This window comes from Sminthopsis crassicaudata, chromosome 1 (assembly GCF_048593235.1).
Source record: "Sminthopsis crassicaudata isolate SCR6 chromosome 1, ASM4859323v1, whole genome shotgun sequence".
In the NCBI taxonomy this organism is placed as follows: Eukaryota; Metazoa; Chordata; class Mammalia; order Dasyuromorphia; family Dasyuridae; genus Sminthopsis; species Sminthopsis crassicaudata.
Genome location: NC_133617.1, coordinates 617,283,705 through 617,311,214, shown reverse-complemented (window position 1 = coordinate 617,311,214; position 27,510 = coordinate 617,283,705). Strand labels below are relative to the sequence as shown.

At 32.7% G+C, this 27,510-nt stretch overlaps 1 protein-coding gene across 8 annotated transcripts in view; it reads left to right on the top strand.

The window, feature by feature from the left end:
• GHR (growth hormone receptor) overlaps positions 1 to 27,510 on the top strand; it is a 305,275-nt gene that overhangs the window by 39,811 nt on the left and 237,954 nt on the right. For 3 of the 8 annotated variants that reach the window (XM_074300124.1, XM_074299943.1, XM_074299853.1), the window contains exon 2: positions 15,921 to 15,999. The exons of 4 other annotated variants lie outside the window; for them this stretch is intronic. Coding sequence is in view for 1 of the 4 variants with exons in the window: in XM_074299853.1 (XP_074155954.1) it covers positions 15,921 to 15,999 (79 nt within the window). In the remaining 3 variants the exon portion in view is untranslated. Of the gene's footprint in view, positions 1 to 15,920; positions 16,000 to 20,261; positions 20,285 to 27,510 lie in introns of those variants that run through there. One more of the 8 variants, XM_074300297.1, reaches the window with a different exon arrangement.

The window sequence follows — 27,510 nt, the reverse complement described above, 5'->3', positions numbered from 1 at the left end:
TACTATATAGAGGTTTCTGAGACTACAATTGTGCCTGCACTTTCCCACAAGAAAGAGGTCTCCCAGCCTGTCTTTGAATTACCTATGTTATGGCCTGACCTTGTCAGTGGCAGTGGAATCTTATCTCTCTGTGCATCATCCATGCCAATTTGTTCACAAAAGATTTGCTGAAAAAACATCCTCTGTCTGCTGAATAATTTAATTTATGAATCAAGCCTTTCATTCATTGTTTTATGTGTGGTTGCATGCTTGTCATAACTAATTATCTTTCTGGCCTGCAGCTGATTTTATGGAGAAAATGGTTGCCTTAAAAAAGTAACTACTGTAGTGAGAGAGGACCACAATGTTCTTTTCTGATCCCAAGACCAACACGTTTTTTTAAAATACAAAAACATTTGTTTCATAACTAATGTAATGAAATGTAATATAATACACATAAAAGAAGATTTTTATCCATTCTTTTGTAGTGGTATGTCAGCAGAAAATAAGAACTATAAATATGCCTTGCCAGATATCTCAACTGCTGCAAAACCTGTTAGATTTACATACTATGCAAAACCCCAGACATTTATATTTAGCAAAATCTTTTTTAAAGAGATTACAGTATTATACAGAATAAATGATTATTAATCCTCATAGCACCCCTGAAACGAATGAGAGGAAACTCCATTTCTGAGTACTATTCATATTATTCCAATTCAATAAACATTCATTGAAAAAGAGCCTTGAGTGACTTCAAATGGATGGTAGAGAAAGAAAGGAACCTTCTGAAGGCCTCCAAATTTCACTCTAAACAACTAGTAAGCCACTTCAGAATTGATCTAGTAATGCAAGAAAATTGTGGGGAAAAAAAAGTCATTTGCATAATGAAAATATGCAAAAATTTACTGAAGAAAATGACTGCCTAAGAAATAGAATTGGCCAAATGGAAAAGGAAGTACAAAATCTCACTTGAGAAACTATAATTCCTTAAAAATTAGAATTGAACAAATAGAAACTAATAAATCTATGAGACATCAAGATATGATAAAAAGGGGGGGGAGTTAAAGAAAAAGAAGAAAATGTGAACTCTCATTGGAAAAACAACTGATTTAGAAATAGATCAAGGAGACTTAACAAAAGAATTTTTGGACTATCTGAAAGCTATGGCAAAAGAAAAAAAAAAGCCTAGACAACATCTTTTAAGAAATTATCAAACTGTCTTCTATTAGGACCAAAAGGCAAAATAGAAATTGATAGAATTCGTCAATCATCTCCTGAAAGAAATCATAAAATAAAAACTGTCAGGACCGTAATAATCAAATTCCAAAGATCAAGGAGAAAAAAAAATTTCAAAAAGCCAAAAAGAAACAATTTAAATACTGTGGAATTATAGGTAAGATTACCTAAGATTTGGCAGCTTGAACATCAAAGAACCAAAAGGCACAAAAGTGTAATATACCAAAAGGTAAAGGAGTTAGGATTACAAGCAAGAATCACTTCCTCAGCGAAAATGAATATCATCTTTCAGGAAAGAAAATGGATATTTAACAAAATAGAGGACTTTCAAGCATTTCTGATTAAAGACTAAATAAAACTAAAAAGAGATGAATAAAAGATTTGACTTCCAAATGCAAGACTCAAGGGAAACATTAAAAGGTAAAACAGCTCTTTGCAGATGATATGATGGTATACTTAGAGAACCCCAAAGACTCTGCTAAGAAGCTATTAGAAATAACTCAGAACTTTAGCAAAGTTGCAGGATACAAAATAAATCCACATAAGTCCTCAGAATTTTTATACATTACCAAAACTATCCAACAGCAAGAGATACAAAGAAAAATTCCATTTAAAATAATGGTCGATAGTATAAAATATTTGGGAATATATCTACCAAAGGAGAGTCAGGAATTATATGAGCAAAATTACGAAACATTTGCCACAAAAATAAAGTCAGATTTAAATAATTGGAAAGACATTAGGTGCTCTTGAATAGACCGAGCGAATATAATCAAGATGACAATACTCCCTAAACTAATCTATTTATTTAGTGCTATACCAATCATACTCCCAAGAAACTATTTTAATGACCTAGAAAAAATAACAACAAAATTCATATAGAACAACAAAAGGTCGAGAATTTCAAGGGAAGTAATGAAAAAAAAATCAAATGAAGGTGGTCTAACTGTACCTGATCTAGAACTATATTATAAAGCAGCAGTCACCAAAACCATTTGGTATTGTCTAAGAAATAGACTAGTTGATCAGTGGAATAGGTTAGGTTCATAGGACAACTTTTGGGATAAGAATTCATTATTTGACAAAAACTGCTGCGAAAACAGGAAATTAGTATGGCAGAAACTAGGCATGGACCCACACTTAACACCACATACTAAGATAAGATCAAAATGGGTCCAGGATTTAGGCATAAAGAATGAGATCATAAATAAATTAGAGGAACATAGGATAGTTTACCTCATAGACTTGAGGAGGAAGAAATTTTTGACCAAAGGAGAACTAGAGACCATTATTGATCACAAAATAGAAAATTTTGATTACATCAAATTAAAAAGCTTTTGTACAAACAAAACTAATGCAAACAAGATTAGAAGGGAAGTAACAAATTGGGAAAACATTTTTACAGTTAAAGGTTCTGATAAAGGCCTCATCTCCAAAACATACAGAGAATTGACTCTAATTTATAAGAAATCAAGCCATTCTCCAATTGATAAATGGTCAAAGGATATGAATAGACAATTTTCAGATGATGAAATTGAAACTATTTCCACTCATATGAAAGAGTGTTCCAAATCAATATTGATCAGAGAAATGCAAATTAAGACAACACTGAGATACCACTACACACCTGTCAGATTGACTAAGATGACAGGAACAAATAATGATGAATGTTGGAGGGGATGTGGGAATACTGGGACACTGATGCATTGTTGGTGGAGTTGTGAAAGAATCCAACCATTCTGGAGAGCAATCTGGAATTATGCCCAAAAAGTTATCAAAATGTGCATACCCTTTGACCCAGCCATACTACTACTGGGCTTATATCCCAAGGAAATACTAAAGAAGGGAAAGGGACCTATATGTGTCAAAATGTTTGTGGCAGCTCTTTTCATAGTGGCTAGAAACTGGAAAATGAATGGATGCCCATCAATTGGAGAATGGTTGAGTAAATTATGGTGTATGAATGTTATGGAATATTTTGTTCTGTAAGAAATGGCCAACAGGAGGAATACAGAGAGCCTTGGAGAGACTTAAATCAACTGATGCTGAGTGAAATGAGCAGAACCAGGAAATCATTATACACTTCAAGAATGATACTGTATGAGGATGTATTCTGTTGGAAGTGGATATCTTCAACATAGAGAAGAGCTAATCCAATTCCAATTAATCAATGATGGACAGAATCAGCTACATCCAGAAAAGGAACACTGGGAAATGAGTGTAAACTGTGAGCATTTTGTTTGTTTGTTTTTTTGTTTTTCTTCCCAGATTATTTTTACCTTCCGAATACAATTCTTCCTTTGCAACAACAACAACAACAACAAAATTTGGTTCTGCTCATATATATTGTACCTAGGATATACTATAAGATATTTAATATGTATGGGAATGCCTGCCATCTAGGGGAGGAGGTGGAGGGAAGGAGGGGGAAAATTCAGAACAGAAGGGAGTACAAGGGATAATGTTGTAAAAAAAATTACCTATGCATATGTACTATCAAAACATGCTATAATTATAAAATTAATCTAAAAAAAGGTAAAACAGAAACAGGATAAAGAAAACACAAGAAAGACAATAAACTTTTTATGTCTTAACAACTTTATTACTGTAAGAGCAGTTAGAAGGAGTATATCTAGACCAAGGATATAAATATAAGGTGACTTTAATAGGATTACCCCAAAAAACAAAATAAAAGGGTAGAAAGAAAACTATACTGATAAAAGAAGGGGGAGATTGAATGGAATAAATTATCCCACATAAAGGGGGCATGAAAGAGCTATTGAGAAGATGAGAGGATTGGGGTGGCAGTAAACTCAAACTTTGCTCTCATTAAAATTGGCTCAATGAGGGAGTATTAAACAGACTTAGTTGGATATAGAAATCTATTGTACCCTACAAGAAAGTAAAAAGGGATGAGGATATTAGTAGAGGGAAGAGGGGGAAATCAGTGATCAGAAGTAAAAACACTTGTGAGAAGGAAAAGATCAGGAGATAAACAGAGGGGGATATGCAATGAAAAAAATGGCATGGAAAAAAACATACAATTATCATAACTATAAATGTGAATGGGATGAACTCACCCATAAAATGGAAGTGAATAGTAGAATGGATTAAAAATCAGAATCTCCTAGAATATGTTATTTTTTTAAAATCACATTTGAAGCAAAGAGATGCTCACAGAATAATGGCAATGGTCTGGAGCAGAATCTGTTATGTTTCAAGTAAAAGAAAGAAAGCAAGAGTAGCAATCATGATCTCAGATAAAGCAAAAGCAAAAATAAATCTAATTAAAAGGGATTTTATATATGTATGTGTGTATGTGTGTGTATATCTTGCTGAAAGGTATCATAAACAAAGAAGTCACATCAATACTAAACATATATGCATCAATTGCTATAGCATCTAAATTTTAGAAGGAGAAGTTGAATGAATTACAGGAGAAATAGCTAATAAAAATATACTGCTGAGGGAATTTCAACTTTTCCCTCTCAGAACTAGATAAAGCTAACTAAAAAATAAACAAGAAAAAAGTTAAGGAGGTGAATAAAGTTCTGGAAAAGATAGATATGATAGATTTCTGGAGAAAATTGGATAAGAATAGAAGGAATATATTTTTCTCAGCAGTACATGACACCTACACAAAAAAATCTCACAACCAAATGCAGAAAAGCAGAAATAGTAAATGTGTCCTGAAATTTTCAGATAATAATGAAAAAAAAATTACATTCATTGAAATGGATTGTGAAGAGATTAAAATTAATTGGAAATTACATAATCTAATCTAAAAATAATTGGATCAAAGAACAAATCATAGAAATAACAGTAATTTCATTAAATAAAATCACAGCAATGAGACAACATGCCAAAATTTATGGTATGCAATCAAAATGGCATTTTGGTGGAAATTTATATCTCTAATTGCTTAAATTAAAAAAAAAAAAACCCAGAGGAAAAGCAGTTCAGTGAATGATGCAAACAACTAAAAAACTTATAAAAAGAACAAATTTTAAAACGTCCAATTCAACACCAAATTGGAAATCCTGAAAATCAAAGTAGAGATTAGTAAAACTGAAAGTAAGAAAGCCATTGAACTAATAAATAAAACTAGAAGCTGGTTTTATTTTTTAAAAAAAAGCAATAAAATAAATCATTGGTTTATTTGATTCAAAAATGAAAGAATACCAAATTATTATTATCAAAAATGAAAAGGGTAAATAAACCACTAATGAAGAAGAAATTAAGACAATTGTTAGGAGCAACTTTGCATAATAACTTTTGCCAATAAAATTGACAATCTAAATGAAGTAGATGAATATTAACAAAAATATAAATTATCCAGATAAACAGAAGAAGAAATAAAATGCTTAAGTAACTCGATTTTAGAAAAAAAAATTGAGCAAGCCATCAATGAACTTTCTAAGAAAAAAATTCCCCAGGATCAGATGAATTCACAAGTGAGTTCTAATATTAAAAAAATAATGAATCCCCAATACTATATGAACCATTTGGAAAAATATGTGAAGAAAGAGTGCTAACAAATTCCTTTCATGGTATAAAATATAGTGCTGATACCCAAACCAAGAAGAGCCAAAACAGAGAAAGAAAATTTTAAAACAATTCCTCAAAAGAATATTGATGTAAAAATTTTAAATAAAATACTAGCAACATGATTACAGGAATATATCACAAGGATCATACACCAAAACCAGATGGGATTTATATCAGGAATGCAGGGATAGTTCAATGTTAGGAAAACCATCAGCATAGTTGTCCATATTAATAAAAAATACAACAGAAATCATACAATTTTCTTAGATACCAAAAGAAGATAAGAATAAATGGAGCTTACTTTAAATTGATAAATAATTTTTACCTAAAACCACCAACAAGAATTATCTGTACTAGAGATAAGTTAAAAGTCTTCCCAATGCTCAGGGATGAAGCAAAGATGCTCATTATCACCTCTATTATTTAATCTTGTACTAGAAAGCTTAGCTGTAGCAATAAGAAATGAAAAAAAGAATTTAAAGGAATTAGAATAGTCAATGAGGAAACCAACCATCACTTTTTGTGGGTGATATGTTATACTTAGAAAACTACTGGAAATTATTAACAACTGTAGCAAAGATGCAGGATACAAAATAAACCCGGATAATCATCAACCTTTTTATATATTATCAACAAAGCCAGAAGCAAGAAATAAAAAAGAGAAATCCCACTTGAAATAAGTGACAGTATAATTTTGGGAGTCTCCCTGCCAAGACAAACCCAAGAACTATGTGAATACAACTATAAAATATCTCACACACAAATAAAGTCAGATCTAAACAATTGGAAAAATAGTAATTACTCATGGGTAAGCTGAGACAGTATAATAAAAATGAAAATTCTTCCTAAGTTAATGTGTTTAATCATACCATATCAATACCATACCAATCAAACCATCAAAAATTGTTTTATAGAGCCAGAAAAAAATATTAGCAAAATTCATTTATTAGAACAAAAGCTCAAAGATATCAAGGGAATTAATGAAAAGAAAATACTAAAAAGAGATGGTCTAGGCATACCAGATCTCAAACTGTGATATAAAGTTGTAGTTATAAAAATATTCTGGAAGTGGATAAGAAATAAATGGTGATCAGTAAAGTAGATTAGATAAAAATTCCATTCTTGTAAATGACCAGAATAATCTAGCATATGATTTAAAAAGCAATAATCCAAGCTTTTGAAAAAAAATTTTATTGTTTGATAGGAATATTGAAAATAATATGGCAAAAACATAGTATATAGAACAACACCTAGCACCATAAGATAATGTCAAAATGGGTCCATTATTTATACATAAAGGGTGATGCCATAGGCAAATTAAGAGGACATGGAATATCAGATTTATGGATAATAATCAAAGAAAATGTAGAGATCATTACAAAAAGTAAAACAGATCATTTTGATTATATAAAAATAGAAAAAAAATAAAATTATAAAAAATATGTAAAATTGTTTTGCACATACAAAACCAATGAAAACAGAAGTAGAAGGAAAGCAGAAAACTGGTGGGGGAGAAATTTTTCAACAAGTATCTCTGATAAAGGCCTCATTTCACAAATATATAGAGGGAACAGGCAATATAAGTCATTCCCCAATTGATAAATAGTCAAATGATATTAATAGTTTTTAGACAAAGAAATCAAAGATATCTATAGTCATATGAAAATATGCTCAAAATCACTCATGATCAGATAAATGCAGATTAAAACAGCTCTGAAATATGACTTCACTCCTCTCAGATTGGCTAATATGATAAAAAAGGAAAATGTTGTATGTTGGAAAAGGTGGGGGGAAATGGGGACACTCTAATGCAATATTGATAGAGTTGTGACCTGAACCAACTTTTCTGGAGAGCAATTTAGAACTATGCCTAAAGGTTATCAAATTGTACATACCCTTTAATACAGCAATACCACTATTAGGTCTACATCCCAAATCCCATCCAAAAAAAGGGGGAAGGTCTATTTGTACAAAAATATTTATAGCAATTCTTTTTGTAATGGCTAATAATTGGAAATCAAAAGGATGCCCCTCAATTGTGGAATGGCTAAACAAGTTGTGATATATGATTATAGTGGAATATTTTTATGCTATAAGAAATGACAAGTAGGATAATTTCAGAAATACGTGGAAAGACTGATGCATAAGGAAGTGAACAGAACCAGGAAAACATTGTATACAGTAGCAATATTATTTATTGAAGAATTGTGAATGTTTTAACTACTCTCAACAATACAATAATCTAAAACAATCTCAAAGAATTATCCACCTCCAGAAAAAGAACTAATATTGAATGAATACTAGTTTTTACTTTATTTATTTTATTTTATTATAGTCTTCTTGTACAAAATGACTAATATGGAAATGTTTTACATAATTGCACATATGTAACCTATATCTGATTGCTCTCCATCTGAAGGAAGGTTGAGATGAAGGGAAGGAAAGAAAATGATATTCAAAACTATAAAAAAGAGCTTTGAAAACAGAATCAAAAAATCTGGATCTGCGATGGACTCCAATATTTTTCTTTTTTCTTTTTTTTTTTTTTTTCCTCCTGAGGCTGGGGTTAAGTGACTTGCCCAGGGTCACACAGCTAGAAAGTGTTAAGTGTCTGAGACCAGATTTGAATTCTGGTCCTTCTGAATTCAAGGCTGGTGCTCTATCCACAGCACCACCTAGCTGCCCCCCAACATTTTTCTAGCTATGGGATAATGGACAATATTTTATCTCTATTTGTGTTACTCTTATCATGTGCCAAAGGCAATATTAGTGTTTGTACAATTTACTTAATGGTTGTTGTAAGGAAAGTACTTTGTAGAAGTGTAAAGCCCTATAGAAAGGTGAGTTTTTATTAAAAGAAGTTTTAAGGATTTTATGTGAGAAATGAGCAAGTGCTATTCTTTTTTTTTATATATATGTTTTTTTAGTGAGATTGGTCATTACTTCAGCAGAGGTATTTCTTTCTCTACCAATGCAAGTTGAAAACTTCTTTGCACTTACCATCTCTGAGAGTTGCTTATAATATTGAGAGCTTTAATGATCTGCTCCGGGTATCATAGTACATATCAAATGCAGGATTTAACCGAAGGAGTTTAATAAATGCTTGTTGATGGATTAGGTTCTTGGCTCTCACACCAATTCTCTTTGCATTGCATTATGCCCACCTCCTCCTCCTTCTCTTTTTAAAGGAAACAAACTCTTAACTGTAGTTTGTTAATATTTATGATAACTTTACCATATTCAAATTAATTTTCAAGCCTGAAGTCATTCACTTTATGCAGATCTCTGGTTTATAAGTGGTCAGTGTTGTTTTTCCATCTCCTTCAAGTAACTTCTCACTTGAAAGAAATTGGTGGCCACATTACAGAAAGGCTTTCCAAACCACAGCACTGAGTACCAGTTTCTTGGCAACAATATGAATTGGTCTTTTGATTAATGTCCAGCAAATTAATGAATTATCCTTCTGTTTATACTGTAGTTCCAAAGCTAAATGTTAGTTCAGCTCCTGCTGTATGCCTTAATCACAGGTGTTTACTAAACTTAGTTCCTTAATATGAAATGAAAGATTTAGGGATTTCAAATACTGTTTTACTTGCAAGTAGCCTATAATCAAGATATAAGTTTTAATTCCCCCAAATCAATTGTTAGTTGGTTTGTTTGATGAATAAATGAGGGAGTTCAAGGTTTTACTCTTGTTTTGCACAAAGGTTTTGAGTCTTAGAAAAGTCATCATCAAACCAGTAGGTTCATATTTGCAAATATCAGGGAGGTTCCTTAATAAATTAATGCTAGTTTTTGCCTTAATTTCCTTAATACATAGTTATTCTTTGCATTTTTGGTGCAGTTGTGAACTGATCCAACCATTCTGGAGAGCAATTTGAAATTATGCCCCAAAGGTAATCAAACTGTGCATAGCCTTTGATCTAGCAAGAACACTACTAGATCCATGTTCCAAAGAGATCATTAAAAAGGAGAAAGGGCCTACATGTTCAAAAATATTTATAATAGCTTTTTTCCCCTTTTTTGTGGTGGCAAAGAATTGGACATTGAGGGAATGCCCATCAATGTAGAAATAGTTGAAAAAATTGTGGTATATGCATATAATGGAATACTATTGTACTATAAGAAATGATGAACAGGCAGATTTCAGGAAAACTTAGAAAGAAACTGATATATGAACTGATGCTCAGTGAACTGAGCTGACCAGGAGAACATTGTACACAGTAAGAACAACATTTTGTGATAATCAATTAAGATTAGCTCTTCTCAGCAATACAGTGATCCAAGACAGCTCCAAAAAATTCATGATGGAAAATACTATCCACATCCAGAAAAAGAAGTGATAGACTGTCAATGAAGATCAAAGCATACTATTTTCATTTGGGGGGGTTTGGTTTGTATATGTGCGTGTATGTATTTGTATATATATGTGTGTTTTTCCCTTTGTTCTGTTTCTTCTTTCACAAAAAGACTAATGTGGAAATATATTTAACATGATTGCACATGTGTGACCTATAATGGATTATTTGCCATCTTGGGGACGGGGAAAGAAAGGGAAGGAGGAAAAAAATCTGAAAAATCTGAAAAAAATGAATGTTTAAAACTATCTTCATACGTAATTGAAAAAAAACACTATTTACATAAAAAGGCACAATTTATTTTTGAGCTGAAAAGATTCTGAGTAAATCTCTAATGTAACAATCTGGGAATGATCATTTGTCTTTGAAGAGAGGTTCATCTCCTTTTACCGTGTTCCTATTTTCCTAGGGCTACATAGGTGGAACTTACTAAATTTTATCTGCTATTAGACAGTTCTGAAGTAATAAAGAGTAATAAAAATTGTAGTTAATAGCTAATGGATTAACATAGTTAATAGGTACTATATAACTAAGGAAAGAGGCTTGAAAAAAACCTAGGACATCAAGGACAGAACAAGGCTCATGTGGATCTTTTCATTTGAAATATCAATAAGGAAACCAACCTTATTAATCAACAAAATTACAGAGACCTGATATCAAGGATCCAGAATGTTTTCTTTAGACTTTGAAGGTCAGAGTAAGCTCCTATACAGCATGATTTGTAGGACAACAAAAGCCCCATTTTTCATTTATTTCCAGATGTCCCCTTGGATGTAACAGTCTATAAAACCCAGCACTTGTAGGTCATTCTACCATTGATACTTTAGTCCGTCCTGTCTGGTCTTTTATTAGATTAATCCTAACAAATCTCAGAGACCTAAGAAACTAGGATTAGATTTGTTAACTTTTGATGGAAGAAAAAGAGGAAGAAGGGAAAGGTCTGCAGTATGATACTGTGTCCCCTGGGAAAGCTGGCCCAAAAAGAGTAGCCCTGTGGGAAGTCCAGGACAGGGAGGTAACTGCATAAAGGTGCCCCATCCTAGGACAGAGAGGAGGAAAGGGAGAAAGTACTGGGAGAGAAAAGGGGGAAAAGGCATAGAAAACATACTTCCTCTGCTTTATACTTTTGCCTGGGTCCCTGATCAAAAACTCCTAGAGAATTATCTAGTTATTTGAAATTCAAGCATTCTATTTAATTCCATCAATGTTTATTAAGCACCTGTGGATGCCCATCATGCAGTATCTGTCAGACTCTCCATATTTACCTAGGTTGAATGTAGCAGGTCCTTAGGACAGCATTCATAGTCTGGTCTTGAAAATGATTTATAGAAAAACATACCCATCCTCATGCAAGTGCCCATTCAGCATAATCTTGGAACTTTACATTGGATACATTTGAATTTTCCTGAGGAATCATAAAACAGAAAGCTTGAAATGGATCAATATTTTCCAGATTAGTTGACATTCAAATCAAGATTCTAAAAGAAATTTAGTTGTAGGTTCTAACTTGAAATTTTTAAATCACATGTGAATTAAAACGAATATTGAATAGACCAATACCTTTAGGGTCTTGGGATTATTAGGGTCTTATGGAAACTAGAGACCACAGAATTTGCTTTAGTCACTACTGTGTTATTTATTATTAATTATATTATTATTAATCATTCCAATTGTCTTAGCCAAAGTCAGTAAGTCTGACTCTCTTCATGCAGCTATGAAAATTGTGCACATTAAGTTGTGCTTTCACTTGTTTGCCTCAGTTTTCTTACCTATAAAATGAGCTGGAAAAGAAAATGGCAAAGTGTAGAGGGCTGGAACTCTGGAGAGTACTTGAAACAAGGTGTTAACTAAGTGGAATTGATGGTTCTCTAGTTCATATATATACTTAGTACATTGTATGGTGATGTAATGGTTCTCTAGTTCACACATACATAGTATGCTGTAATGATGTATAGGGTATATAAGGGCTAAGAAGGACTGAAAGAGAGACACTCCAATTGTGACCATCCTGGTGGCTCTCCCATCTCCTTCACTCTTCCACTGAGACCAAGGCTGGTCCTGAGATCCTCCAAGAAACTAATCCAGACACTACAGCAAACCACTCCAGTATCTTTACCAAGAAAACCTCAAATTGAGTCACAAAGAGTCAGACATAATTAAAATGACTTAACAACAACAAATTAAATTAATGGTCCCTGGTTTGAATTTTTTCAATTTCTTAGTGAAAAGACATACATGAAATTCAAAGGATAGCCCTCATATGACAATAATTTTCTAAATGAAATGTTGATTTCTTAGTCAAACCTAAACAATGTTAGCATGCTATGGAAAGATGTTTTCTGGAAAAAGGCTTTGCATATTTTTCTTAGATTATAAAGAAATTTACTTTAAATAAACATAAACTTATATCCTCTGTTCATTATTAGAATCCAGTATATAATTCCCCATTCTAAATTATAAAATGTGTAGAGAAAAAGTTGTTTTCATCATATGACATAAAGTCACATTTTTAAAGCACATGGACTAGGGAGCATAAGTCCTGAAATGAAGACAACTTATAAAAAGATATCAATTTTGTTGAGTAGTTTTTGCATTAGGTTATATCTCTGTGTGAAAATAAAGTTTTAAAAAGTTTTATAATACCATTTGGTTTTAGATTACAATTATTTCAGTACAAACCACCAACCTTTATGGGAGTGGAAATGAGCTTTCCCTTGTTATAAATAGCAAAGCCAGAGAACTTTAATACAACATAACCTTCTACATCCATAGCCCCCATCTCTCCAGAAAAAAAGGAGAATAATAATTGTCATTTTTTCTCTGAATCTAACTGACAGAATTCATCTATATTTGGAGTTATTTTATTTTATTCATTATACTTATGTAAAGGGTGTCAGAGCAGTTTTAAGCTATTAAAGGTTATTAAAGTGTGAGAATGGTGTATTTTCTTGGTTCTGCTTACTTTATTATGTTTGCTTCTCTGAATTGTTATTTGTTTCTTATGGCACCATTCTCATAATGGACTGTTAAAAGAAATTGCTGACACTTTCAATTAGAAATTGACAATTAGAAAAGGATGGGAAGTGACATCCCAAAGCAATCATGCTAGAAATGGATCAATAGTTTCCAGATTAGTTGACATTTAAGTCAAGATTCTAATGGAAATTTTGTTGTAGATTCTAACTTGAAATTTTTAAATCACAAAACCATTTCCTAAGAAACAATTCCATAAACTTATTTCTTGTTCTACTGTGAAAAAACTGACAAAATATTTTTAAAGCTAGTTATTAAAGTAAAATGATATAGGTGATGTTATTGCTTACAGCCCCTACCTCTCAGACTGCAAAGATATGAAACATTTATTTAATCTGTTACTTCTTCATTCCACATCAAATTATTCTGGTCTTTCTGAGCATTCATGTAATTATATATGGGTTTATTCTTGTTATTGTAGATTATCAAGGTAAATAGAGAGTACTCATGAATAGTTGGTAGAGTTTAATAAGAAGATGTTTCTGGATTTAAAACTAATCAAGTTTTTCTCTAAAATGCCAATGTAAGGAGATAGCAAATAAAGATGTTAAAGCAATTTTATGACTGCTATACTGTGAGAAAAAATGTACTCACACTTCCATTGTCCTATTGTCCACATTGTTGGAATTTGTATAAGAAAAAATAACATTCAAAGAATATGAGGATTATGAAAATTTTAAATTAAAATATAATTAAATCTTGAATTGAAGTCACAAGAATTCCAGTGAGATATAAGAAATAATCTGACTAAAACTCTGGAATGGATGACCTAAGGGGATTGTGAACTCTTGGAGGTTTTCAGAATAAAAATAGCGCATCCATCTGTCTAAGAATGTTAAGTCCCCATTCTGAAAAAGCATTCTGCACTGGAGGCCATCTTAGAGACCTTTCAATGTTTGCTGTAGTTATGTAACATTGGGTCAAATATTAATTTCATGTCATTTTCTATTCTTCCTATTGATGTATAATAATCCTTACTTGGTGAAACTATAACATTTTAATTTCGTATTTTCTTCAGTGCTGACCTAGAAGTTTGCTATCACTCTTACTTTTTGGAGAACTCTGTTATTACATTGAGACTGCTATTAGAAAGAATTCTAGAGAAGGATTCAGACAATTCAGAGACATCAGCCTAGAAACCAGTTCTTGACAAGGGCTAGGAAAGTGGACAGAATAAAAGCTGAAAAAATAAGGAGAAATAAAGGAGTAAGAAAGCTAAGAAACAGGGCTAAATCGGGAAACGGATAGAAGAATAACTATGAGCTCTGTAGGATACCCATGCTATTGAATTAATGGATGTTAATAAAATAGGAAAAATTGTTAATGGGGTTATGAGAGAAGAAGCAGAAAGCACCAAGAATCAAGCTTCTACCTCAGTTCCTTCATCTTAAATAATTGGTTGGGTTAAATGAACTTTTGCTATTTTTCCAGCTCTGTTTTTTTACTTTAAAATTATTATTATACATTTTGTATAACTTATGTTTCCCGATATATTTTATATCACTCACATTCTCCTTTCAACATAGATATCCTTTATGATAAAAAAAAATTTATAAGGAAAAAACAGTTCAATCAAAACTACCAGTTCATTAACTAAGTTTGATGTTGTTATCTGTAGTTTCACATTTCCATAGCCCTCCTGCAGAGAAAGGAGGGAGGTGTATTCTTGTATGTCTTCTTTGGGGCTAATTTCAGTCATTATATTTTCACAAAATTCAGTACCTTTTCATTGTTTCCATTTATTTTGCTATAGTCATTGTTTTATTATTTTCCTAGTTCTGCTTATTTTGCTTTATGTCCATTTTCTTATGTCATCTCCTGTTTTTCTATGTTCATGATATTCACTGTTGTTGTTTTTTTTTTTTTTTTTACAATTCAATAACATTTTGTGGCAGTTTTATTCATGTACCATAATTTGTCTAATCTATTTCCCAATCAATGCAAACTTTCTAAGAATATAATGAGAGATTGGCCCTGAACCAGTGATTTCATTGGCAGAGTGAAGTGTAGAAGCTTCAATGCAGGCAACATTCTTTTTTGCAACTTGGTGATTGCCTATAACTAAAGCACCAAAAGGTTAAATAACTTGATTATACAGCCAATATATGCTAGAAGTGGGTCTTGAACCCAGGACTTCTGGCTTCAAGAATTACCTTCTATCCACTACAGCATATTGTCTCCAAAAATATAAGTATCGTCAGAAATAGTCAAATCCTATTCTAAATGCTCATCCTTAAAACAAACAGTTGCTCAGTGAAATCCAAATAATCTCAAAATACAGGTTCAAATCTAACAGGTCTCTGTTATCTCATGGTCTTCTTCCAATGAGCATGTTATGGATATTTCTCAATATTCCTTCTACCTTATAAGCTCTCTTACCTCAGCCAATATGGACCATAAAGTCAGATGGAAGTCATCAAATATGGGTGATAACTAACAATACTTTATTAAGCAAATAAATACAATTCAATTAATGCCAGGGAGCCTACAAAGAAAGCAATATATTATGTGATACAATGAGAGAAAGCTCACCTTCAGGTGGGAAAATCATGAAGTACAATTACTTCTCCTACTTTTATTACTTATACAGTGCTTTCAAGTTTAAAAAACATTTTACACATGATTTTTACCATAACCCTATAACATAGGTGCTATTATTCTCCCCATGTTACAGATGAGGAAATTGAGGCAGATAGAAGTTAAATGATTTGTCCAGGATCACACAGCTAATAAGTGTCTAATTTGGACTCTTCTTGATTACAGATCCAACTCTTGATCCATTTAGCCAGCTGGCTGTCTAACCATAAAGTGGTTTTCAAAGTATATCCTCCCGTATTAGAAGGTAAGATCCTTAAGGACAGAGGCTACCTTTTGCATTTTTTTTCTAAATCCATAGTTCAGATAATAAACTTAAGTGTTTATTATTTACTGTTCTGAAAAGGGGCAAATAGATGGTGCAGTAGATAGAATGCTGTATCTGAGGTAGGAAGACTCGTATTGCTGAGTTCAAATCCTGCCTTAGACACTTACTATCTGTGGGTGATCCAGCAAGTCACTTAAACCTGTTTATCTCAGTTTCCCCATCTTTGCCAAGAAAACCCTAAAATAGGGACACAAAGAATCAGACTTGACTAGAAAATGACTGAACAACAAAAATTCTGAGAAAATAATGAGGAAATGAATAGAAATTTATTTTTTTCTCCAGAATACTTTGTTTTCTGTTTCTAATGAAATATCTCAACAAACTTACTGAAAATAGCATTGAATCATACTGATTGATGTAAATATCATCATCATTGTCCTACAAATTGTTTACTCATGGTCTAGTTCCTGTAAGCCTAAAGTAAACATGACAACATGCAAGATGGGACAAGCTGTACACTTAACTAATAACAGGACTCAACTCAAGTAACTGCTCTTATAATATATTTAGAGATTCAGGATACTATCAAATAGGTAGTAAAAACAATGACTTCATGCATAACAAAGTAGTTTTGATTTCACTGGACTGCATTTATACTTTATAAGCAAAAGGCACCAAGATTTCAGACATGTTTAATAAGTAAATGACTTTTTTGTAATCTACCTGATGAAGTAAATGATGAACCTACTCTTTTGGAATTCTACAAAGGGAGAAAAGCCATTCCTGAAATCAGGTCATGGGAGAGTTACCATTTCTTATCATAAGATACAGTTCAAAAATGAATATCATGAATTCAGAAAGGCAGGAGAAGACATATGAGAATGAATATAAAGCAAAATAAGTAGAACTAGGAAACTATAGATAAAAAATTTCCCTCTGACTCAAGAAAGGGAGGTGGTCTAATGATTCAGAACAAATGAGAAGCATAATGTAGCATGGGCTTTGAATCAGGAAGATAGGGAGTCAAGGCTGTTTTGACTCATTGGTTGTGTGAGTATTCTCAGTAAATCACTAAACCCCTCAGGAGTCCCAGGCAATTCTCTAAGATGGTGTAACTCAAAATAGTCGCTGATTACAACTGGTAAAGGGATTTGCATTATCAGGAGTTCCCTATACCTAGCCCAAAGAAAGAAGTCAAAGTCCTAAATATTTATCCTTGATAAGAATTAATCTGGGGGCAGCTAGGTGGTGCAGTGTATAGAGTGCCAGCCTTGAAGTCAGTTCAAATCTGGTCTCAGACACTTAACACTTCCTAGCTGTGTGACCCTGGGCAAGTCACTTAACCCCATCCTCAGGGGGAAAAAAAAAGAAAAAGAAAAGAAATCAATCTGTAAGCATTTAATAAGCACCTACTATTTTTGATGGACACTGGAGATAGAAAGGAAATACACAGTTTCTTCCTTTAAAGGGCTTACAATTTATCTGAGAAAGACAATAGGTACATGTGTAAGTATATACAAAATAGAAAAAAAAACAAACACCAAAACACCAAAACAGTTGATTTTAAGGGAATCTCAGTTAGCAAATAGAGACAGAAAAAATGGAGAAATTCCCACCTTGCATTGCAAGGATGAAAAGAAGGATTTCAAAGTATGTCCCTGTGCTTAACAAAGCCCTTAGGAGGGCTTCCCTTCTATTCATGATTCCATGCATTTGCTTTGTGTTTGGGGCTAGGTATTTCAGATACCTATGCCTGGGGTTAATAGAATTGATAATAATAATAATAACTCATGTAGCATGTACCAGGTACTTTACAATTATTATTTTATTTGATCCTCACAATCCTGGAAAGGGGACTATTAGCCCCACTTTACAGATAAGGAAACTGAGGCAGACAGTAGTTAATTGCCTTGCCCCAAGTCACAGAGCTATTAAGTTTCTGAAGTCAGATCTGAATTCATTTCTTCCTGACTTTAAACCTGACACACTATCTACTGCTCCACCTGGCTAATACTGCAAACCTACTGACAAGTTAAAGGAAAACCAGGAAATACAGAATTTTAGAGCAAGCAAGAGACTTAAGCAGACATGCCCTGGGAACAAAAATCTCTCTTACAATAAGAATTAGTCTGCTACCTAAAAAGGATCTCATATATTCCCCTGCTTTTTAAGAATTTGAAAGTAGTGGATATAGAGAAATCTGTTCCCTAAACACAAAGAAATCTTTCTTGATAGCATAAATTGGGTTCCATGTCAGCAGGCAAATCACCTATATTGTGCAAAAGAGCCTTATGTGGTCCTCAGGGACCTTAAAGGCTAGTAAGATTGATGTGTTTCAAGGATTCGAAAGGCTAGAACTTTTTCATTTTATGGTTAAGAAAACACAAAGTTGTTAAGGACTTATGCAGGGACATAGAGCTATAATTATCGGAAGCAGGATTTGAATCCAAGTCTTTGTGACCCTACCTACTATACCTGCGATGTCAAGCTGAAGCAGAAGCATACATAAGAATCCCTGTGTGGACATAGATGCTTAGAAAACAATTTGTTTATGTTTCTTTGTATTTTTACTTATCTTGTTACATATTTCTTATTTATATTTTCATTTGGTTCAATCTGTATTGGGAGTGTTGTGGGCAGCATGTGGCCCCCCAGCATTGTGCTTGACCCATCTGGTCTATCCTATGATTTCAACCAATCAATCAAAACACATTAAATAAGTACACTTACTAAGTACTAAGTACTATGGAGAGAAAAAGAGGAAAAGGCAATCCCTGGCTTCAAAAAGCTTACAATCCAGTGTGTGGTTTTTGTAGATCCCAGATCTCTGCGCTTTCTGAGTTGTTGCAGATAAGGGCAACTCTGTTGCTAGATTTTCATACAGATAAACAAGCTGTTCTTCAGACATCAGCCCCAAATTGGCAAAACCTGAAGCCTTTCCAGAGAATCGTACTAATAATAATGATAGCTGTTTTTTGCAGTATTTTAGAACTTACAGACTGCTGTACAAAGAGTGAGGAAGTGTAGTGATAGTGTGCCAGACTTGGAGTGAAGAAGACATAAATTCAAATCCTACCTCTGTGACTCTGCATTCATCACTTAAGCTCTCCCAGCCTCTTTCCTTATTTGTAGTAATGGAGATAACAGCATCTACCTTACAGAGCTGTCCCAAGGACCAAATAAGATACTTGTAAAGCCCTTTTCAAACCTTACGAATGCATCATAAATCAACATTCCACTGAAGCCCAACAACAATCCTGAGAAGGTACAAGCAACAAGGGTGATGAAACCCGTAGAATTCAGGACGTTCCCTGGCAGTCCCTCAATTACACAACAGGAAAATTGCATTGGTGGGTGGGGGTGGTATTGGGAGGAAAAGTTAGAAAGTGTTGTGGGTCTCCACGGTGTGTACTCTGCCTGGGGCTCTTGCTTCACGTGTTGTTTACTCCCTTCTCAGAACTCTCCTGCCAACTTCATAGTTAGGAGTTTCTAGAATGTCATTGAGGGGATCTTCTGAAGTACCATGTTATGAGTCAGTGTGGGAGCTCTGCACAAATAAAGAAATATAGCTCTTAGGAGCCATTGATCAGCTGCCCTTCTGCATAGGAGGCTGCTGGAAGAATCCTTCCATGGCCCAGATAAACCATCCTGACAGAGGAAAAGGTGGAGAGAGCCTTGGGAACACAGATTGGTCTAAACAATGTCACAGAAAGGTTAAACTCACTTGTCCGACATCACGTAAGCTAGTTGGTTATGCTTAGCTAACTATAATTTCCTGGATTTCCTTGCTAAGAATACTACTCAGAATTTATCACCCCTGTTAAACAAGCTTATCAGGGAGTCAAGGGCCAAAACTTTTGTTTGGTATTCTAGCTGTGTTCTGATGGTGAGTAAGGGGGAGGAAAAACATATCTGGTGGGGAGAAGACCGATGATTATGGGGATAATAGAAATCTGTGTGCTGTAGTGTCACTTGACAAGGTGGAACCTTGAAAGGAGATAAGGATTGTAAAAAGCCCAGAGGAATAGGATAGCCTTCTAGGGAAGAGGCTCAGCTCCTCCAAAGGTGTACAGACAGACACGAGATGGGAAGGCAGGGACAAGAACAGCACGGAGGCCTGGTTGGCTGTAATCTGCAGGCAGAACGGCTGGTATTGTGAAATTATTCTAGAAAGAAAGATTGGGAGCAATATCAAAGGCTTTAAATTTCAAAAAGAGGGGTTCGTAAGTGAGAGCTAAAACTACCTGCGAAAGAGAGTGCTATGGTAAGTTCTGTGGTTTTGTAATGGAGCTTTGACTCTCATGTAGCATGACTAAAGAGGGAAGACGGTACATAGGAAAGTATATATCAGCGTTCTACATCTGTAATTCAATGGAAAGAAGGTAAAAAGATGTTCTTTCTCATAATTAATCCAAGTTTGGAGGCATTTTAGTGTTGTCTTATTAACATTTTTGCATTCATTGTGTGTATATGTACTTGTCTTTATATATATATTTATATATATATATATATTCATTTTATATATATATATATGTATGTGTGTATCATTCATTATATGTATATGTACTTGTGTGTATATGAATGTGTATATATATATATATATATATATATATATATAGATTCATTGTATGTATATGCACAGGTTATATATAAATATATAAATATATTTATTGTGTATGTATCATCCATTGTATATATATACTTATGTATATGCAATTTTCTATATAAATACATATTTATATTTATTGTGCATATATTATTGTACTTGTATATATATTCATTGTGTATATATGTAAATATATACACAAGTACACATACATGCAATGAGTATATATATATGTATGTGTGTATATATATATGTATATATATTCATTGTATGTATATGCACAGGCTCTATATAAATATATTTATTGTGTATGTATCATCCATTGTAGATATATACTTATGTATATGCAGTTTTCTATATAAATACATATTTATATTTATTGTGCATATATTATTGTACTCGTATATATATATTGTGTATATATACACAAGTACACATACATGCAATGAATATATATATATATATGTATGTATGTATGTGTATATAGAGTTCTAGTCTGTTTTGGCAAGTATTTGGCCTAGGATCAGAAAGACTCATCTTTGTAAATTCAAATACGGACTCAGACACTGACTAACTGTGTGATTCTAGACAAGTCACTTAACTCTACCTTAGTTTCTTCAATTGTAAAATGAGCTAGAAAAAGAATGGCAAACCACACTCTGGCATCTTTGCCAAAAAAATCCCAAATGGGGTCACAGAATTGGCCATGCCTGAAAATACTAAACAACAACAAAATAATTGTATTCATTTTATTCTCATTGCTCTGTTAATTCATATAAGTATTCCTATGTCTCTTAGAATTCCTCACATTCATCATTTCTTACTAATAAACAAATATTTATTTTTACACCTACTATGTGTTAGGCACTGTACTAGATGCCAAGAATAAGAAGTACAAAAAAAAAAAAAAAAAAGGAAGAATATCTACCTTTTTATGCAATAGTAACAAAAACCAAGAGGACATAATAGAAATGGAAATTCCAAAAAAAAAAAGGCCATTTATCAGATATTTTATGAAATAAAAGAGGAATGAAGGGGACATGGCATGGGTCAAAATTCATTATAAAACAATAGTCATCAAAGCTTTTTGGGAGTGTTAAAAATAGAAAAGATCTTTGAGTAGGATAAATACTCTGAATTATAATTCAGATTTTGATAAACCTAAGAATACAAACTACTGCTTAAAAAGCTCAATATTTGAGAAAAACTGCTAAGAAATTGGAAAGGAGTTTGACAGAAAATTGCTATAGATGAACATGCTATAGCACATATCATAGTAAGTTCCAAATAAATATTTGACCTAAAAATTAAAGATTTCATCATTTAAAAAGGTAGAAGTGAACCCCAAAAGATACATTTTAAAAACTATGCTGAGAAGGAATTTTTTAAAAACAACAAAGAATGGAATTGAATACAGTTAAAACAGATACTTTTCATTACATTAAGTTTTTAAAAAGGTTTTATAAAAATTAACAAATTTTTTGAAAGATTATTTATTAATAGGAAAAAATCCAATTGACTAGTCTACTTCTTGCAGAGGTTTATGACTTTAATTTTTCTTTCTTATCATGTTGCTATATCAGGCATTTTTATAACTATGTCAAATAATAGGGGAAAGGAACAAGAGGAAGTACTTTTGCTTTATGTTCTACTAACTGGGAAATCTAGTGTTTCTTCTATGCTAATAACAGTAGCAGTTGTTTAGTTCTTTCTCTGTCTTTGGCTGGCTGGCTCTCTGTCTTTCTCATTTTCACTTTCTCTCTACACACACACATACACACTTTACAATGCTTGTGATTTGGGGATTTTTTTTTAAATCAAAAATTGATATTTTCTTTTGTCAAAGATTTTGTCTATAGCTCTTGATATATTCATGTAATTCTTATTGTTTTTGTTCATCATTTAGTTAATGACATTTCCTCTCCTAATTTAAATCATCTTTGCAATCCTGGCATGAATTCAACTTTGTCATAGTGAATTTTTTTGTTATACTGCTGAAGTTTCTTTGCTAAGATTTTATTTCAAAAAATTTTATTGATATTGATTCATTTTGTAGTTGTAAAGATTACACAGTTGTAATAATTACACAATTATTGATTAAATGAACTGTGCAATGCACTAAAGTCCCCCATTTCTGGCTTATCCCTTCCTGGTTTATCAGAAAATATTTCTCTCATAAAAAAAAAAAAGTTTAGTAGAATGCCTTCTCTGTTGATATTTTAATAGCATAGATATTAATTGTTCTTAAACATTTGCTAAAAATTAATTTGTAGATCTGTAGATCAGTTTTTTTCATTGTTTTTCACCTTTGATAATTTCTTTATGGCTTGTTTAATTCCTATATGTGAAATTAAATCATTAAGATTTCTCAGTTTTGTTTTTTAAAAGAACTATTGAAGGTATACCTTTAACCAATAGCATTCCTTAAATTTAAAAATGGGAGCCAATGAAAAAGTAGCTAATGATCTAAACTTTCTTTATTATCTTCAATTTTGACTTCCTAAAGTAGCAAAATTAAGCATTTGACTAGTTTTTATGATTCTGGTAGACATCAACCAATAAAATAAGAACAACCATGCTAAGTATTTTTTAATTGTCATAACCACAATAGAACAATTGTCAGAATATCCAACAGATGCATGATCCAATAATTTGTTGTAAAAATCTTCATCCTTCCTTTTCTTCTTAAATGACAGCACAGCACTTTTATTATCCAGAAGCAGGATTCAAAACAATGTCAGGATGAGATAGAAAACTCTTAAAAATTCCTACCTAGGTGCTGAAAGATGAAAATGCTCACTCCAAGTACACTGGATTCATTCCATCCACAGTTTTACCCCAACAAAGCCACTACTGCTGCTTTGGGTGCTGTCTCTTTTAAGATGAAATATTTAAGCTTGTTTGATTTCTAGTCATTCATGATCTCAACAACACCTTTCAAAGGATTTAAGTTGATGACTATGGTCTCTGAGTTAAGCCCTGTTCTATACAGTTCAAGATAAACAGCTTCCAAAGATCTACTTTTAGGAAAGAGAAATCCTAAACTGACAAGTTAGTTTTGCTTCCATCCCAGATTGGGAGCTCTTGTACTCTCTGATGTCCACAGTGAGACAGAAACATTTCCCCTCAGATTCTGAATCATATTTATATTCAACTGAGCTCATTTTGCTCTATATTTTTGAAATGTTTATTGTTATTTTTGTAGGCTTCTCTAGAAAGTTTTTAAAATCTTTTTTTTAATAGTAAAGGCAACCACATTGAAATGTGTACAGCAACAAAATGGAAATGCTTAAGTCTAGAGAGGCAGCATTAGATGGGGAATCTTGTGATTTGAGGAAACAGGAGTTGTTCAGTCATAGACCATGGCTCAAAGAATCTTATTTTTCTTATATTTCTTTACAGTTGTCAGGGAGAACAAAAACCAAAACAAAACTATAATCTAATTCCTTTCATGAACATTAGTATAAAGAATTTTAAATAAAGTACTAGTAAGGCATTTATAGCAATATATCACAAATATATCATATACTTTGACCAAGTGGGATTCATATCAGGAATGCAGTGCTAATTCAGTATTAGGAATTATATAGCCATAGAGTCCTAACAAAAATAACAAAAATTAAATGATTACCTCAATAAATGAAGAAAAAACTTTTGACAAAACGCAATATTCAATCCATTAAAAAACATTAGTTTCAAGGGAGAACATGAGACCATCCTTCTAAAAGAGAGAGAGAGAAATCTCTTGCATGTTCCCAGGTACGAAGAAATTCTCTATAAATTCTCAGTCATTTTTGTTGGTCTCTGCTAGCCCTCCTTCAAATTCCCCATTTCTTCTTTAAGTAACAAGTCCCTACAAGGCCAGAAGTCTTACTTAAGGGGTTGAATAGTTAAAAGGCATCTGTGTTCTGCCACTTATTCATTAGGTAGCTTTGAGCAACCTCTTTGGGTCTCTGTTTTCTTATATGTAAAAATGAATGAGTTAGACAAAATGATCCCAAAGGTACTTTCTAGCTTTAATGTCTATCAAAGTATAAGAGCAGAGATCTCTGTATTATTCAGGACTGGTTTATCAATTAGACGCCTCATCACTAAGCTATTAAAATGCTTCATACCACATTGCTCTATAGGAGATGAAGCTTGTCACATGGAACAGAATCACCTTCAACTGTCAGAGAAGTATCATTCCTAATATAGTGCCTTACACAAAGTAGATATTTCAATATTAGGTGATATTATTTTAGCACATATTTTTGCTTGTTTTCATGGACTGAATTCCTTCTAGCTAGCCCTGTTTGACCTATTTGTCTGAAAGGTTGAAGGACATGAGTGCCATTTGGCTTCTTGCCACACAAGAGCAAAACCAAAAATGTGATGTTGAACAGCAGGAATGTGAATGTTGCATGGGCAATTCTTTCGAGAAATATCAAATCTCAGCCAACATAGAGCTACAAATTAGCCTAGCTCTTAAGTGGCAATGAATGACAGTGGGAAAATGATCAGAAGTCTGCCATACAAATCAGTGTGGTAGAGTAGAAATAACACTGATTCCAAAGTCATAGGATCCAGATTGAAATCTCATGCTATCTATATGATCTTGGGCACCCACTCAACTTCCACTGGCCTCAGTTTACTTTCCTGCAAGAGGAATAAGTTAGACTAGTGATGTGATAATGAATGGGTTGTGATTCACAAAGGTTAAATAATACAACCATCTGTTAATATTCATATTAATTTGCTATTTGCTATTAATATTTGTTGTCTCTTAAGCTCTCTAGTTATAGCTTCCCATTTGTATAACTAAAGAGATTAGATCAGGAGTCCTGATCTGTGTCATAGCTCCCTTTGGCAGACTGTGAAACCTAATACCATTGTGGTTGGTTACCTAAATTCATAATTGAAGGAAATACTGAATTTTAGTGGAGAGTTAATAAAAGCAAATTTGTAATCATTTTCCCATACAAATTTACAGACTTCTTAACACATAACCATGGAACCTAAAGGGTTAATGGACTATAGGGTAAATAGTTTGGATTAATAATATATTAATATTTTATAATATGTAATAATATATTATTATATATAATGTGTTAATATTATATATATATGATAATATAAAGAATAAGGTAATAATAATAAATGGATTCGATAATCTTTAAGCTTTCTCCCATTTTGTTGTTCAGTTATTTCAGTCGAGTCTGACTCTTTATGATTCCATTTGGATTTTCTTGGTAAAAATACTGGACTGGTTTGCCATTTCCTTCAGTTCAATTTTACAGATAAGGAAACAGAGGCAAACAGAATTAAATGACACACTGAAAGTCACATAGCTAATTAGTGTCTGAGGCCAGGTTTCAGCTCAGGTATTCCAGACTCCAAGGCTGGCACTCTATCTACTGTGCCACCTTGCTTCCCCTAGTTTTAAAATACCTTAATTCTAAGAAATTTAATTCTAAATTAGAATTAATTTATGATGGGAGAAGAAGCATAAGGTAGAATTGGTACATCTTGTTCCTTTTCTTCCTGGATTCTGCTCATACTTTTGAAAAACAGTAAAGATGGAAAAGCATAGAACAAGGATTTTTTTCAATATGTCAATTCATATTTACATTATATTTTCAGAAAAATCCATCTCTTTGTTGTCTTTAATAGTAAAGTTTAATAGTAATAGTAAAGTGTGTAATAGGAGCTTTTTATAAAAAAAAGTTCTTTGAAGCCTTGCATAATAATGGTTTTAATTGCTTATTCACTTATTTTTCCACCACTATGAATTTCTAGAAACATACATTTAATATACATTAAGCATTTGATATGTGCTATGTAGTTGAGCTTGGGCAGCTAGGTAGCTAAGTGGATAGAGCACTAGACCTAGAATCAGGAAGACTCATCTTCCTGAATTCAAATCTGATTTCAGACACTAACCAGCTGTGTGACTCTGGGTGAGCCACAGTTTTCTCATCTGTAAAATGATCTGGAGAAGGAAATGGCAAGACACTCAATTATATTTGTCAAGAAAACCCCAAATGGGGTCATACAGATTGGACATGACTGAAAATGACTAAACAACAAAATGGACTGGAGGGTAACAAAGACAAATACAGTAAAATAGTCTCTGCTATAATAAGGTTTACAATGTAGTAGAGGACATAGTATATGTATGTAACTAACTATTCAAGGAGAATATAAATATCCAGTAAGAGATACAAAGTGCTATCCATACAAAGTTAAGAAGAGAGAGGTGATTTTTTGAGTTAGGAGATTTACTCTATACAGCAGAACAGCAAACAAAGCACAAGTATTTATTAAGCACTTCTGTATATGAAAAACCTTTATTAATCACTCCAGAGTAGCCAGGCAATTATTTGATTTTTCATTTTGGAGTTTTATTTTCTCTGTCTTAAAATAGTAACGTGCTAATGAGTAAAGGGGATACAGTGCCCTGCAGCTCTAATCATTACATCGTTTTCAAAGAAGTCAGTCTAAAAAAATCTTTCTCTAACAACTATTACTTTATACTTGAATTTTAGCAGTTTTTAATAAATAATACTTCCTGTAATCTTTAAACTGTTCACATACAAAAGAAGTAAAACCCTAAATTCTTTATATGGTGATTCAACTTTTACATTCATTCAACAATTTACTTTTTGTACCTTTTGCAACCATATTGTTCCACAATTATCTGAAAATTATTTCCTTATATTCAGATTTTAGCAAGGTTTTTTTAAATAAAGCTAAAAGTTTTTTTTCTATTACCTTTAGCACCAAAGTATTCATTTGTTAAAGAAGTAAGACCTCACATCCTTTTATCTGTTGAATTGTTACTTTTCTTTATTGCAAAAGTACTTTCCCCATAGCTTTAAGCACCAAACCACTCCAATGTGAAA